The following is a 17,006-nucleotide window of genomic DNA, read 5'->3' on the forward strand; positions in this document are numbered from 1 at the left end:
TCCCATACCTTAAACACCAACTTTCTAGAAGACTCCCCCATCTCCTTAAGGAGAAGGAGGGACTGGGAGATGAGCCTTTTAAGGTAATACCTGCAGCTGATGGTTATAAGACCCACCTGTACCTTCTCAAAGGACAAGTACCTGCTAACTTTCCCAGCTGCACAGTGCTCTCCATCTCCCCCCCTCCACCCTCCCCCAAACAAAGACCAAAAGAAAACACTTCCCCCTCCACAAAGAGGAATTTTAAAAGGCTCTCAGAATTTGGAGTTACCCAAATTAGATAATGTTTTGCTAAGCAGCTCTTTCAACCTATCTATGAACCTCCCACTGCAGCACTTTGTACTCAAGACTGGAGATTACTGGTAGCCCTCATGGCAGGGAACAGGAGTCAGAACTGCACCCACTTTTTGGCTTATCCTTCAAGCCACCTCTTTAATGCCAGCCTCAATGTGCAAAGTGTGGAGGTGGGCAATAAGGAATTGGAATGATTAGATTAAAAAGAATAATTCTTGGGGTGGTTTTTTTTTCTGAAGGGATGGAGTAAAATTATTCTGGAATTTCTTTTCTCTGTGCTGCAGCCATTTAAACACTTTCTACGAGTGGTTTTTTCTTCCTTCCTTGTTTTATTTTATTCTTGTTGTAGAAATGAAATGTCAGGAAATCTGACACGTTGCTGTACTGTGTGTTTAATGTCTATTTCCAGCAGCAGGTGAGAATCTCATGATTCAATTCCCACCTGTGCCAAGGCCATTTTACACCAATTTGCTCTGTAGGAAAACATGGAACAAAAGCAATAAAATCTGTGGAAGGCATATATATATATATATATTTATATAGGTTGCTGTGCACAGCGTCAGCATTTCCCATATGAAAAGAAAGCACATATATCCATTTCCATTCCTGCACAGTAATATTTAAAGAGGAAAGCATTGCCTAAAGCCAGCATCTCCAACCCAAAGCGTTCTACAAGCTTGGTCAAACTCTGAAAAATGACTTGTTAGCTTCCTTCTGCAGCTCTATTTTCTCTTTCAAGAAAAATAAAGAAAGAATTTTCCTGTAATCACCAGGTGATGGGTTATTGTGGTTTAAGGCAGCACCTGATACTGGAAAACTCAAGTGATAAATGCCACACTTGATGAATCTACAGATCTGTCCTTCCTGGAAGAAATCTGGGTCTTGAAGCCTTAGCATCATTCACCAGAGTCCTAGTCCCTGATTTATTCATCAATGAGTCCTTGCCTTGAAGCAGTGTAATAATGTTTTCTCTCTGATGTCTAATTGCCAACTGAAGGGCTGTACAGCCAGTGGTATCTTCCACATCAAGCAGAGCACCAGCCTTTATTAAGGTCTTTATTATGGCCATATTGCCCTTGAGGACAGCGAGGTGCAAGGGTGTCCAACCCACTTTGTTCTTAGCATTGACATCTGCCTTGCACTCCAGAAGGTTGATGACAGTCAAAAAGGAGCCCCGCTGGACTGCAAAGTGGAGAGGGGCCCACTCTGACTTCTCAGCGATGTTGGGGTCTGCACCACATCTTAACAGCTCACAGACTACTGGCTCCTCACTGTAACGAGTAGCCAGGTGAAGGGGTGTCCAGTCCATGCTCCCTTTGGCGTTTAGCTTGGCGTGGCTGTCCTTTAGCAGGTGGATGATTTCGATGTGTCCTTTGAAAGCAGCCAGGTGCAGGGGAGTCCAACCTTTGTCTGTCCTCAGCTCCACATTGGCTCCATATTTGATGAGTTTCTCACAGATGAGGTACTTCCCCCTCACCACAGCCAAGTGCAGGGCGCTGTAATGGTTTTGATCCAGGCTGTTGACAGAGGTCCCGTTCTTCAGCAAGTAATGGACTACCCTGAACTTTCCCCTCTCCACAGCAACGTGAAGTGGGGTTCTACGGTTCTTCTGCTTTTTCTCCAGGTCTGCTCCTTGACTGGCCAGCAGCTTCACCAAGCTGACATGTCCAAAGCAAGCTGCCACGTGGAGGGCAGTTTTCCCATCAATCTCCTGGGTGTTGGAGTCAGCCTGGCGGGACAGGAGTACTCGGGCGACGTTCTCAAAGTTGTTCTGTGATGCCAAGTGCAGGGGGGTCCACCCGTCGTGCTCTTGAGCATTTACCTGTGCCTGGTGGTCCAGCAAGAGGCGTACAATCCTGTCATCCCCATTCTGAGCAGCGAAGTGAAGAGGTGTCCAACCCTCATGATCAGGCATGTTGATGTCTGCATCGTGCTCGATCAGAACCGAGCAGATCTCTGGCGACCTCTTCTGAACAGCCATAATCAGTGGGGTGTAGCCACAGGCTGCCTGGCTGTTCACATTGGCCTTGCAGCTCAAGAGAAACTTCACTTTTTCCACATTTCCCTGGATCACCATGAGGTGAAGCAGTGTGAGGCCGTTTTCATGGACTGTACAGATCTCCTCAGACAGGATGTCCTCTGGACTTTCAACCTCACTGTAAGAAGGTGGGATACGAACATCCTGATTATCAGTTTCTGAAGGCAGGGGACACAAAACAGGAGAAAAAGAGTAAGACCAAGAGAAATAATAGCATGGTGTGCAAATGATGGGAGGGAGAACATGGGAATCTTTGTAGTATGAAATGCAATTAATGTAATTTTAGAGACAGGGAATATGCCATGAGGCAAGAGTGCTACCTGCTCTTAGAAAGCAACGAGACACTTGGTCTTTCTCTCCTGGGAACTGTATCTGCTCTTTCCCGTCTAGTTAATTATCCTGAACTTAAAAAGAAAAGTTACCCACATGGAAAGCTTTCTTGACCCACACCCATGTCACAGGAGAGGGAGGAAACAGGCTTTTGGTTTTTTTGTAGGTTTCCCCTTCTTCATTTTTTAATTCTAAAATTCCCCCACTTACCAACACTTCCAGGACCTCGGGGGTAGGTGAACTCTTCTTTGGCATTCTCATTTTCAGGAAAGGGAAAAGAAAAAGCCATAAGACAAAGTTGTTTATTTGCATTCTTTAATACTTGCACAGAGTTCTTTGCTACTGCTCTATAATTCTGTATTATCATTCGAGTGGTTTGTATCCAGTCCTGTTACTGCATCCAAAGCTCAGCAAAGCAAATCGTGATGCTAACAGGAATGTGGGAGCCTGGATCTCTGGATTAGCAGTGAGATTTTTCTCCTCTCACTCATTTGCTCCCAAACATACATATATTCTAGTTCCTTATTGCAGCACACGCCAATAACCCAAACAGCCCCATCTCCTCAGCCTTCTGTACTCAGGCATCTTGTTTCTTGCTGGCTGCACAAGTAGGCAAAATCTCAACATAGCAACAGTTCTCAACTGCTGTTTCTCCCTGTATGAAGCTGACTTCTAAGCACAATTACATTCCAGTAGCTGGGCTAAGATTGTGACTGTCCTGAAACCTGATTTTTTCCTTAATCAGAGAAATACAGGGGTTTAAAACTTCATTTTCTTCTATGAGAGTTGTATAAACTGGAATGCCCTCAGGTCCAAGGAGCTGGAAAATGGTCATCTGAGCATTTTCCTTGCCTGATTTTCCTTGCCAAGTTTCCTTGACTGATGATAAACAGCGATGAGAGGAAACATGTTCTCAAGAAGTGGTAAGAACAGGGAAAGGATTTTCCTGCTTGGTACTGGGAAGCCTTCCTTACCTGCTGGTTCCCAGAGATGGCAGGCTTATGGGACATCTTCCGAACAAGGCGCTCGTTCTCTGGATCTACCACAGGGCTTTGTATCAGGGACAGCAGCATGTCTGTTTCTACAGGGATATCTACCAGAGCAAAGAGACTGTTAGCAGTGCAGGCTAACCAGATGTTCAGAACCTGATCAGTACCCAAAACTGGAAGTCTTCCACACATCTTCCACGTGGGGAGGAAGGAAAGAGGGAGAAAGCAGATGTGTTGACAGCAGATAAGTACCAAACACTTCCAAGGCAACAGGCCATTTAACTGACAAGTCTTACATGCAGATATACCCCCTACTTGTTAATCCATGCAGCTGACCTTTGGCTAATCCATATCACAATCAGCCACTACACCTGTAAAGCTTGGCCTTTGCATAGGGTCTTGGTCCCAACACCTCTTCATCAAGTCAACCAACTGCTGGCATTCCCCTGGCCAGTCATCACTGAAGGGTTCTAGGCAGGGCCTCTTTCCTGCTGCAACCTTGACTATGATAGCCATCATGTTGGCTCCTGGAAAAGAGAACAGTGCACTGAGCTTTTACTCTCTGAAGGTGGCTGTAATAAGGATTTAGTAAGTGTGGAGTATGTCAGAAGGGTTTGTATTTACCTGCATAGGGTTTCTTCTGCATAAGTACCTCCCAAATGACAATTCCAAAGCTGCAGACAATGAGAGATCATGAGCACTCCCATATGTACACAAAGATCAAGTTCACTTACTGCTTTCATCTTCTTGAAAAATGTGAAGATCAGGAAGGAAATTCTTCAGGATGGAAGGATTTCATCTCCCACACCAAAAGGACAAGATCTTACCAATTATCACATATGTCTCTGATGCCTCAGTGAAAGGGTTGGTGTACTGAACGAGTTATTTAGATAATTTCCTGTGAAAATCAAGGTCTCAGTGCCATTTCCCCCCCTCCCCTCTTTCCTCACACTGGGTTTTAGAACCCTACAAGTTCACATGGCCATGCAAATCCTTCTTTGCTTCTTGTCTTGGGTTTCCATGTACTGCAGTGGCTAAGGAGCTACTGAATGTCCAGAATGTATGTACATAGGTTGTGTGAGTGCACTGGCCAAAAGGAAAAAATCTGGTTGAAATCTTTTCTCCACCTGTTCCTGACCAAAATGAAGCTGAATACTGAAGTAGACAAGCAACATTGCTTTAAAAAAATCAAAATAAATCTAAACAGCAACTGCTGTGAAAGAGCAGACACTGCTCTGTGCTCTGATCTTACTCTGATCTTACTCTTCTCTGTATAATAACTTCCTGCAGGCTATGCTGGAACCTCAGGCAACAGGCTGCAGCTCACATGGGATCCGTGCTGCAGAGAGGTGCAGCTGGTAAGAGATACTTGATTGTCCACAGATAATCCCTCTCCCCACCACTCTCCATCACTGAGGTTGGAGCACCATGTGCTACTCCAGTGTGTTCCCTACCAAGGGCATTATGCCAAGCAGAGAGCCAGAATATGAGCATGATGAGGCAGTGGATCAGTCCTCTTGCTCTGGGTGGCAAAGCTGGGTGACTTGTGATCAGAAAGGCAGCCCTTACCTGTACACATCATATTTGATCCCTGGGGGCTTGCTGTTCTGAAGAAACATTTCAGGGGGGATGTAGCTCAACGTGCCTCTCAAAGCAGAGCTTTCAATGTACTGCATTCGACTGGACTGCTCCATCCATTTGGATAGCCCAAAGTCTGAGATCTGCAAGCAGAACAAATGAGAGCCTCCCCCCACAATGCTCACAGCCTCAACCCTCCTTAGATTAGCTGTGAAATACCTCCATCCTTCATGAGGAGGTACCTAGCAGCTGAAACTTGACAAAACCCTGCTAAAATTGTAGTCAGTGCTTCTCACTGAGTCTAGCAGATGAGCAACTCCTCCTAAGTTGGAACCTTAAGTTACTACTTATAGGCACAGATTACCTTCATGAGCTTGAGCATACCATATAATTTACTCAGCAGCTGTTTCTTATAAGCCCCACTGGTCAATTCTTCACTGTGTGCTCCTGAAGAACCTAACTCACTAGAATTCTGGACTCCTTTGGCATAGAAATAATAACCTCTTACTTGAGAAGTAACAAATTCAGCATTAAGGTCATACCTTGACATGCATGTTCCCATCTAGGAGAACGTTCCCTGGTTTTAGATCTAAGTGCAGCAAAGGAGGTGTCATGCTATGCAGGAAATTCATAGCCAAGCCCATCTCATGGACAAGTCGGAATTTGAGCTGCCATGACATTCTGTGAGTGGGAAGAATTTTCTCCAAGGACCCCCTTGCCATATATTCCATCACTATCCCCAGAGGGCTGTTGCAGACCCCATAGATAGTGACAATGTGCTGGAATTTGATTTTCTCCATCTTGGTTGCCTCTTCCATTAGACAGTTCATACTGGTCCTGGGGGGAAAAAAAAAGAAAAGAAAGTTTAAAAAAGTAAAAGAAAAAGTAAAGAAAAAAGGGGGGGGGGGAAAAGTGGAACCAAGAAACAGTATCAGTTGATTCACAGGCTCAGTTACTGCTGATAGGAGGTTGCTGATGGCCAGATTTTTCAAGCAGCCCTACCTACCCCAAAAACATTCATTCAAATTTGCCCCTGGAACTTGTGATGATGCAATCACATCATGATCTGCTGCAGATCACAAGCTAACATACAACTGCAACTTTTCAAGATGAACTATGGATTATTTAGGCAATTTCAACCAGGGAGCATCTAGAGACAGAGATCAAAAGTTTCATCTTAATCCAGCTCTCGGAAGACTCAGAAGATCTTTTCAGAAGACTCTCCATGTGCTTGTTTTCAGACTCTGGTAAAATTCCCAAGTGATGCTTCCCTGAAAGCACAATGTTGGAAGCAGGCCCAGCATAGTGAAGCTGTGCACCATGTGTGTACAGGGTAGCCTCAATGATAAGTCTGAGCACAGCTTGCAGGCAGGCAGGCTCCAAGGACACACTAACCTGCTGAGCTGGAGTACATGGAGGCTTGCATGGCCAGAGGGCATGGCTTGGCCATACCTATATTTACGCCTCTGCTTGCAGCTTTCTCTCCATGAGTATGGTGAAACTGTTCCCAGAGGAAGTCTAGACATGTCTGTTCCTTGTTGTCAGTTCTGGAAGATCTGTTTCACTAAATCTTTACATTTCCCAGCCTGCTGAACAAGTTGGGGTGCCCAGACCGTGCTGACAGCAGCTGAGCACTGAAGGGCCAAAGCTGCATTTAGAAAGCACACCCTGGGAGTGACTCTGAGCTTGCAACAACATTATGCCAGGCCACTGAGAGCTCTAAAGAAAGTTTAGCTAAGCAAATCCTCTTAGCAGGCTGCCTCTAGCAGGCTCCCCACAGTAAAATGCCTTTCTGCATTAAGGAATCTCAAGCATCGTCTTTCCCAGGCTGAGCACAGGGAGACAGTTGCAACCCACAGGACAGGGAGGTTGCAGGCTGATTCTTCCCCCTCCCAGGGAAATGCTGGGCATGGAGAAAGAAGTGACTTCTGTGATTTCTGGCTCCTTTCCTGGGATAGAATGGCTGGGCACAGCCCCTGTCTGCCTCCTTTGTACCTTCAGCACAGACATGGGAGAAGGTACAGCAAGAAGGTGGATGTTGGACACGCAGAGGGAGCCCCAAGAAATGAGACCTGTAAGGGGGGATGAACAAGAGCCCCAAAAGGATTGATTCTCATGCAGGAAACTGAGTGTTTCAGCCAGCTGGGCAATGCTGTGACTGCATCTGTGGCTGTGTTTTCTGGTGGGTTCCCTGTGATTTTTTTTCCCCCTCCTCAGCCTCCACAGCCCTGTGAACTATGTGCTTTTGCAGCTGGCAGAAATTAAGGCAACAGCCATCTTCCAACTACTTCCTTTCCTTCTCTCAGGTGATACACACATTCAGTGGCATTCACTGAGTGCCTGCCCTCCTTGCTTTCATGGGCCCACAGGGATGTCTTCCATCATGTCACAAAACCCAGCTCCTCTTTTCTCCTGACAAGCAAAACCACACAAGGTTAAGAAACCTGCTGTCAGTTTACCCCATCATTCTGAATGAAGAGTGAGAAAGGGTTGGTTATGCATCAAGATGTGAGCAGATGGAAGTCACCACACCATTGTCTTCATAGCTGCTGATGAGACAGGTTATTTTTACAAGCTCACAGACAGGAGGGCTAAGGAATGCTTCTACAAGCTCCTCTGAAACTTCTGCCTCCAGAGAACTGTGCTGCTGTACTGCTCTCAAACCACTGAGTGGCCTGGAAGCTCTCAGGTTTTGCATCTGGGGCTTGCACTTGGTGCCCACAGATAAACCATTTTAGAGTACATACAAGAAAGTTCATGACAGACTCATGTGTCATGCACTCAGATATGTTCTGTGTGGGCACATGTGCATGAGACAAACTGCACACTAAAGGTCTGCTGCTCACAGATTTGGAGACCTTCTAAAGCAAAGAGAAATGGCCATCAAACAGTACCTCCAGATGCACCAGACTACAGGAATGATTCTGTCTCTTCTTAGAACCCCCCAGGGAAAGGAGGGATTTTTGGCACAGCTATAGTGCAGGACAACGTGGTCTTTCCTTGTAAACCTGAAGTTACAGAGATTAGTGAAAAGTGTGTCAGAGCAGCCTCAAAGCTGTTTGGACACGTGTAAGGAAAGCCTTTTATAACACTACCTTGGAGTGCAAAGTTGTTGTAATGACAAAGTGGTGTAACTTCAGTTCCTAGGAGGCCAGTGCAGGAACTCTTAAAGGCACACATGCTGTTAGGTATTTTTCCAACACTCAAGAGTTTCAGATCTAGTTTTTCAAATCCAGGAGATTGCAGAAATAGTTAAAAACCCAATAAAATCAAATCAATGAACATTTCTGTTGACCTTCAACCACGAGTTTACACCGGGAGTTGAGATAATCTATATTCTGCAAACAGCAATCCATAGAATTGATACACACAGAAGCAAAACAGAGTGACTCTTTTCTTCCTCTTGAGAAGGAAAAGCAAACTGTAACACCTGAGGAGCACAAGCAGTGCAAACTGAAGTGGACAGTCACTGTTCCAATTGAAGCATCCCAACTGCTGGCAGTAACACTGCTTTGTTCTATCACCCAGCCCAAAGGAGCCAGCAGAAGAGTTTCTGCAGGTGAGAGAGCGAAAAAACAGAGTGAAAGTGAAAAAGTAAAGTAAACTGAAGGTGCAGCACAGCCATCAAGAGGAAAGAACATGTCTGGAGGGTAAGGCAAGTGAAGGAGCAGAGAGCTTTGCGAGCCTAGCAAAACCAGCTGGAGAGTCTCTGTGCCCCAGTTTTAAACCTGGTGATTGCAATGACTACTCGAGGTTAACAGAACCCATCACTCACAACGTCCAGTGAAAGCTGCAAATAAGCAATCAGGCTGCTTTTATCCACATGCCCATGTTTAGTTAAAGATGCCTACCTCAGCCTGCAGATTTCAATGCCAGTTGTTCTGAGTAAGCGTTCCTGTCCCACTACCATGTGCACATACACACATAAGAGAGAGGCAGTCCTCCAGACCACCAGTGCTTTTCCCACTCTGTTTGGGTACCAAAACCTCCCCTTCCCAGGGACAAGCAGCAGAGTTTTAGCACCCAATCCCCATAGATGGCTCAAACTGACAGTTTCAACTGCTGAGCTAGAAAAGACCAGAGACTTACCTTTCCACACCGGAGTCCTGCAGCAGGTATGGAGAGCATTTCACTGCATAAACCGTTCTCCACCTCTTGTGCTTGACTTGGTACACATGCCCAAAGCCTCCACTGGCCACTTTAATCCAGTCATCTTCAAAATCCTCCTTATTAAAGACAGTTAAGCTGCCCAGTTGCCAGTCTCTCTCCGAAGTCATGACAGAAAAGGCAGCCTGCCTGTCTGCCCCTTGCTCAGGTTGGTATCACAGAAGAATAAATGAGTTCTTCCTACTTCTGACTTGCACAGGGAAGTAGGGAGTTGCCTGAGATGAGCCATGTTATTTATTGCTGAGAGGTGGATCCTATGTGTCGCTCTCATTTGGTAGGCAGAGGAGCTACATTACTCATGCCAGGCTACTGCACAGAGCTTGGCACGGATGGGCACATGTCTGCATATCTATAGTGCTGCCCTTCTCCCCCTTACCAAGCACTGGGAGGGCAAATGTTGAGAGTACAAACCAAAAAATGGTGCGATGCAACAATCCTTCAGCAACTGCACTGTGCCAAAGACAGGGTTCCTCAAGGCACTGGTGTATGCTGGGGGAAAGTGAAGGAGACTGGTACACGAAGGGAAGAAAGGCCTTAACACAGGGAGAAACCCACAAGGCTCCTGTGTAGCACTGCATGTGTGAGCTGGGTGAAGAAGAAAAGTGGAAAATGCTCCAGAAAGACAAAGAACAGAGAAAAACCCAGAACCTGCATATGGCAAAGAGGAGTGCATATGTCTGAAAAACACATCAGCTGAATACAGCAAACATGGTGAGCCAGAGTGGTTACCCCAGGGTGAAAGTGCTCTGTCAAATGCCTGCAAGGGGCATTTGAAGAAACAGGAGAATACTGAAGAGCAGGTCTGAGCTGTTTAACTGTTACCATGTGAGCACTAATAACAGCATGCATGCTTTTAGTTGCTTTATGCCTTGATTCCCCAGCTGCAAAAAGGGTTTAATGACACTTCTCTGAGTCTTGTGCATGTATGTTGTTAATGACTCAGCACAGGGACTATGTCTGATGGTAAATCAAGGTCATCCACACCGTGGTGCTGGTTTCCTTAGTGCTACTGCAGTGCAAATGCTGATTACTTTTTCTGAAAGGTGATGGCCATCGAGCCTTGACCTGGAATTTTTAGCTACCTACCAGACCTGAAGAAATTCTTGGAGGAGGATGGATCCAAGTGGAAGCACCAGCTACTTCTCCACTGCATCTGACAATGGCCCATCACTTACCAGTGCAAGACTTCAGGGAAAGCAGGAAAAGGGGGAAAAAAACCAGTCAGCCTTTTGGGGGAGAGGGTGTGGAAATGCATTAGAGTCTGACAAATGATTGCTGCTGTTTTCCTGCCACTCCTGAAGACTTGCCCACCAAGTGGGGCATTTCTAGCCCAGGTACCACCCCCCCCCCCCCAGGCCACCTCCACGCCCACTTGTTGCCACTCACCTGCCAACACAAATTCAGAGCCAAGGACTGGAGCTCCATTCCCTGGTGTTTAGGCACAGGCAGGACAAACACCTACTGAACTGCTCAGCTTTTATTATAGAAAGTTCAGGAAAAGATGAGGGAGTGGGAGGAAACACTCTGTGGCTGCAGAAGACATTCCCAAGGGGCGCAGCTGTCTCAGGTGACTGCAGCTCTGAAGACATGGAGGTCCCCTTTCCAGAAGTGCCTGTTCTCTTGCCTCTCCTTCAGCCTGCAGCCACTCCTCCTCTCGCTGCTCTGGTCTCACGGTGGATGCCTCTTCTTCCTCCTCCAAGCAGAAGGCTCCCTCTTCTCTGCCTGGAGGACAGATGGAGCCCCGGGCGGGTCCCCAGAGGGAGCTCTCCAAAGCGCAACCCGATCCCGGCTGTCCTCCCCCCCACACACCCCATCCCACCCCGAAAAAGAGCCCCTGAAAAAGCCTCCTGGATGGGCTTTTCTCACCGAACTGGTGCTCCGGTGCTCTGCCTCCTGCGGAGTCCCAGCCGGGCTGGGAGGCGAGTACCCTGGGCAAACGGAGCTGGGCATGCAAAGCCAAAGGGGCTCCGCATCCCTACTTATCAGGGGGCTCCAGGGCAGCCCTGGTCCCAAGGGCCTACGGAGGCTCCTTCTCTCCGCTTCAGGAGAGAAGCTGCCTGACAAGGCTGCCGGGCAGCGACCCGCAGCGCCGGCCTCAGCCGTGGCTCACCGAGGGCTGTCTGGGAGTCGCTGTGGTGGCTGCAAGGGGCTGGGGTCTCAGATTTACAGGAAACACCCATCAGTACCCACCGTGCTATCGATGCCTTTCCAGAGAGGTCACTTCCAAGCTCAGCTGAGGTGCCTGGGCTTCATGAACAGGGGTTTCCACAGCCAGAACGTGTGTGGATACCCCAAGTCCACACCACCTCTGTAAGAGGCACTGCAGGAGTGCTGGGTCCAGTGGGACACAGGCCACGTTTTCCAGATTGGAAACAAGCACAGACGCTGCTTGAGCTCCTGAAAACAGCAATGCTGGATACCCTTTCTGAGAGGCTAGGTTACTGCTGCCAAAAGGGCTGTGCCTATCCCCTCAATAACACATCTTCAGACCTGGCTCCAAGGATGACTGCCCACTCATTGCCAAAGCCATTGCTGATGCCTTGGCACCCCCACCCTCCCCCAGCTATAGTCCCCATCGTGGAAGCTGTGGTGTCCAGGATGCAGCACTCCACTCTGCCCACAGCTGCACGCTGGCACAACACACGTTGTTAATGGAAAGATGAGGGAGTGGAAGAAAACACCACTCTGTGGCTGTAGTTCACAGTGCTTTATTTCATGTGGCTCTCCCAGCACCCTCCTCTGTGAACAGACTGTGTGCTGGTGCTTGCATACACTGCGATGTAAGCTCTGCTCTGCCTTAAAGCTGGGCTGCTGCTGCTACAGTTCTTTCTCTCCCTGCAGCTTGTGGGCTTGCTCATGCAGCAGGAAAGCAAAGAAGGAGGAGATGTGTTTAAAGCAGAGATTGGATATCTTGCTCCCTGGATCAGCAGAAAATCTACCAAAGCAATAAGAGTGTGCAAAGCAAAAGCCATCCTTTCTCTGACCACCACAGCAGAGGGGTGTGATCTGCAGGATGGTTCAGCTGCTCGTAGGTCACAGGCCATAGATTTCTCCAAGATGGGGATGGTGTATGGGTTTGGTTTTCTGTCTGTTATGCAGCCAGAGGCTTATGAAGGCACTGCTCAAGGCAGCAAAGCCAGTGAGGGATCCCAGCAGAATGGGTACCAGCAATGCAGAGTCAGGACCTGGAAATAAGGGAAGAAGCAATCAAGCAGCAAACAACGTTAAGAGAGGGAGGGGTAAGAAAGAGAAGGTTAAACTCCCATTCATTTTTATAGCATCCCAAGCAGGTGTGGCTGAACTTCTTTCCATTAAGGAGCCTGAAGGGGTAGTGCCTCTTCAAACATCATCTGCTTTGCCCTAAGATCTGAGCAGTGAATATCCTTTGCATAAACAAGACACCGTAAGTTAGCTGACTCTCAGGGATGGTGCTGGTGGATTTGAGAAGTTTCTCATGCTCATGATGTGTCAGGTTCAGCATCACTCATTTCTAATAGCTGGGCAACATCTCATTAACATTAACCAGCTGCTCTATTTCACCTCATGTTCCTAAGTTAGATTTTTGTTCAGTTACCTGTGGATGGTGTTTCCTTGACATATGAGGTAACAGCCTCTAAATATGAGGACTTTTCCCTGAGCTCAGTACAAAAAATAACTGCACTGCTTTTTCATTCTAAAAGATGCAAAGCTAATAGAAAATAATGAAAAAAAAAGGAGGTTCCCGGACCCTGATTCCTCCCATCTCATCTCATCTCACCTAAAGCCCTCTCACAATTATTTCAGTTGCATTCCTCATTCTCCCTCAAAATGTTTCACCAAAATGCTGCAACATAGAGGAAAATTATTTTCAGCTAGCAGACATTCTGCCTTGTTTCCCTCCCCTCTCTTCTCTTCCTTCTAAAGGATACACTTGGCTGTGTCTCCTGTCTGAAAGTCTGTCAGATCTGATACTGATCAACCATCATGTTTGGGATTTAGTAAGACCAAAACAAAGGTGAGGAGTTGTTGGGATATAATCTAGTCATACTAGGTGGCTGTCAAGAAAGTGTATTCTTTATCTTACAGCAGAAAGAGTTGAGCAGAAGCTTCTGCAAGACAGAGACACAGAGAGAGAGAAGAAGAAAAAACAGGGGACCCACCTGCCACAGGTTTATATAGAAACCCGTTCTTCATTCTCAAGACTGGACCAAATGAGATCAGATTGTGCAGGTTTCCATAGCTCCTCCTGTCACTTGGCTGGAGAATCGTCTCCACACTTTCAAAGCAGTCCTGGGAAAGACACAGGGAGAACATTTGCAAGTGTACAGGCAGCATCTGACAAGAATCTCCTGCACTGAGCAGTCCACAGCAACCACAGAGCAGGTCTCCTCAGCTTCAGTCTTTGGCCAGCCCTGCTAACATTCCAAAAAGTGAGCTGCCTAATGCAAATGAGCGAGCTGCATATGTAAATCTCTAGTCTCTGATTTCTTTCCCCTAGGAATTGGCACCTGCTGCTACCATTTCATATCAATAACTCATCTTCCAGACTTTTAACAAAGGGATGGACCAGGTATGGGATGCTCCTGATGTGGTGACTGTGGTACTGGAGATGAATGAGTTCTTTTACAGAGAGCCCAGCTCTCTTTTTAGGCCCAACAGATGTGCCTGCAGAGCAGGCAGCAACTGTTAGAGCAAGCAGTACCTATGTAAGATGCAGACATTCATCCTTCCTGTGCTCATACAACTGATGTTCTAATTCCTGCCAAAGCTTCTTAAAAGCAGGCTCAGCCTGACTGGCTTAATTTTTGGAACATTTCTAGCTCTACTGTGCAGTTCAACCACTCAAACTTTCATCAGTCTCTCTTCTACATCCCTCCCAAACACTTCTCTGCACGACTGCTGTGCCTTTTAAATCCACAGCATGGCCTATGGCTAAGTATGAGACACTGTGTCTTATCCCTGAGCCCTCCAAGCTTGTGGAAGCCTTAAAACTTCCACATCCCAGACCCAGGACAGTCTGATATGGAGACAGATTTGAGCCCTTTCATGTAATTCTGCAATGCAAAACTACATAGCTCTGCTGAGCCTCTCCATTGTGATTCTCCTACAAAGCTGCTACTTGCCTAGTGGTTTATATGCTTCTTATGCAGAATACACCAACCAAGGGTGAGTTGTTTGTGGTCATACAGTGAATATAAAGCACTGTGAGCTCAGTTAATCAAGAACAGAAATTCATCTGGGGCTTCAGGAGACAAAAGAATATACAGGAGACTGAGAAAGAACTGTGTAAGCTGGAAGAAGAGCCCTGGGACAGGCTGCCCAGGGGGTGTGGAGTCTCCTTCTCTGGAGAGATTCCAGCCCCGTCTGGACGCCAACCTGTGTGCCCTGTCCTAGGGACCCTGCTTTGGCAGGGGGTTGGACCTGATGAGCTCTGGAGGTCCCTTCCAACCCCTACAGCTCTGTGATTCTGAAGGTGGAGCTCTATAATCTGCCATCAAGATTATTGAAACGACTCTACTTGTTGGAAGCACCTTTCAAGTTGCTCCTCAGACCCGTGAGAGTGGGGCTGCCTCACCTACCTGTTCACATCCTGGTTTCCCATGCAGACAGACATTGAGCTCGCAGTGCAAATAGGCCACTGAGTGGTTTAGCATCTGGAACAGCTGGATGGTGAAGCTAGCAGCAGCTCTGGACTTCCTGCTAGGCAGTAACTGGATGTGTCTGCATTCAAATGGCAACCTGGCAAGGACAAAGGGCAAACAGTTTCAAATTCCTCCCGAAGGAAAGGCAGGGAAGAGGGGAATCTGCTCAGACAGGTCTGCACAAGCTCTAAGCTGGGTACCTGCATCTAGAGACTCAAACAAAAATCCACAGAGTGCCACTGTCTCAGCCTGTACCTGTCCCTGCTGTGGAAGCCACAGTCCTAGAGCTGGGGAACAGTCCAGCTGAGGCTGATGTTGCTACAACCACTGGAATGGCTGCTGTAGTGCAACAACCATACCCTGTGGCAGGCAGGTTTAGCACGGCTGCAGAGGTGATCCCCCACTAGAGCAGATGTGGGCAAATCAGAACGCTCTGTTGCTGATGGCAGTGATGTGTGGCACACATTTCATGCCTCCACGGTTTTACAAACACCAGCTAATGAATCCTTCCATTTCCCTCTGCTCAGCCTAGACAGGTTAGGCCAGAAATGCTGATGGGGAAATGGAGGCCTGTGGATAAGCCTGGTTTGCACTCCTGGACTGCTGTGCTCTGAGGCTGTGCCATCCCCTGGCAGGAGGTGCAGGAGTATGCTGTAAACCTGCCATCTCTGACAGCATCATGTGGAGAAGCTGGGCTGTTTGTTTCCATGAATCAAAAGGGGAAGGGAGATTTCTTCCCTGAGGGTTCTTTGCTTTACCAATCCCTTTGTATTAATTACAAGACAGCTGGGGGGGAAGGCAGAGCACTCCAGGACTCGTTACTCTCAACCCCAAAGAGATCTCTAACTGCAGCCACAGGACACAAGAGAGAGGGTCACTAAGGATCAGTTCCTATTGCAGGCCCAGAGCCACGCGGAGCCATACAGAGCCACACAGAGCCACACAGAGCCAGGCAAAGCCACACAGACCCAGGCAAAGCCACACAGAGCCATATAGAGCCATGCAGAGCCATATAGAGACATACAAAGCCACGCAGAGCCACACAAGAGCCATATAGAGCCATACAGAGCCATATAGAGCCACGCAGATCCACGCAGAGCCATATAGAGCCAGGCAGAGCCAGGCAGAGCCATATAGAGCCAGGCAGAGCCAGGCAGAGCCATGCAGAGCCATATAGAGCCACGCAGATCCACGCAGAGCCATATAGAGCCAGGCAGAGCCAGGCAGAGCCATATAGAGCCAGGCAGATCCACATAGAGCCACGCAGAGCCAGGCAGAGCCACGCAGACCCACGCACAGCCATATAGAGCCACGCAGAGCCATATAGAGCCAGGCAGAGCCATATAGAGCCATGCAGAGCCATGCAGAGCCACACAGAGCCATGCCCCTGCCCGCCTCCCACAGCGCAGCTCCAGTTCTCACCTGCGGAACAGGCAGCACACAGCATCTGGTCCCCCGGGGCTGGCAGAAGGTGTCACGCAGCAGGACCGGACCTGGAGCGAGGGCTGGCTGCCGTTCTCCTGCACGGCGATCAAAGCCAGGAAGGTCTCTCGGGAAGGCACCGACCCCTGAAGCTCAGGGCCTGCTTCTGCAGCAGGGCGCAGGCTCATCTGCACGGTGTAGTTACCAGAGCCACAGGCATCATCAGTCACCACTGCAAGGCTTTAGGGGAGGAAGCAGAGGAAGCTGAGGCACAGCCATTCTTCACAGCCCACTCGGAACAAAACAGCCTTAGAGTGAGTTTCCTCTGTGGAACCAAACATTAAGCTGAAACAAAGGAGCCAGCACCATGGAGCATCCCATCATCAGAGCCACAGCCTGGCTCTGTGCACTCAAATCCTTTCAGCTGAGGGGAACTGGGAAGCTCTTTACTCTATGAGAGTATCTACCTTCTTTGCCAGCGCATTGGGTCAAACATTCCCACTTGCAAGATGAAAAGACCCCCTTTTTAATGTCATGGCATTGCTGAGCAAAGTAAATGCTTTTAAA

At 48.0% G+C, this 17,006-nt stretch overlaps 1 protein-coding gene across 1 annotated transcript; it reads right to left on the reverse strand.

Annotated features, from left to right (window-relative positions):
• Window positions 1-1,141: 1,141 nt before the first annotated feature.
• On the reverse strand, window positions 1,142-9,506 carry ANKK1 (ankyrin repeat and kinase domain containing 1; the record flags this gene model as incomplete). The annotated part of the gene is made up of 8 exons (XM_084274934.1): window positions 1,142-2,490; window positions 2,873-2,918; window positions 3,637-3,755; window positions 4,023-4,178; window positions 4,276-4,325; window positions 5,221-5,372; window positions 5,772-6,066; window positions 9,319-9,506. 8 exons carry the CDS (start codon window positions 9,504-9,506, stop codon window positions 1,142-1,144), a joined length of 2,355 nt encoding a protein of 784 aa, XP_084131060.1.
• Between the last annotated feature and the right edge of the window lie 7,500 nt (window positions 9,507-17,006).

The sequence above is a fragment of the Gallinula chloropus genome (genome assembly GCF_964237585.1).
Source record: "Gallinula chloropus genome assembly, chromosome: 24".
Classification (NCBI taxonomy): Eukaryota; Metazoa; Chordata; class Aves; order Gruiformes; family Rallidae; genus Gallinula; species Gallinula chloropus.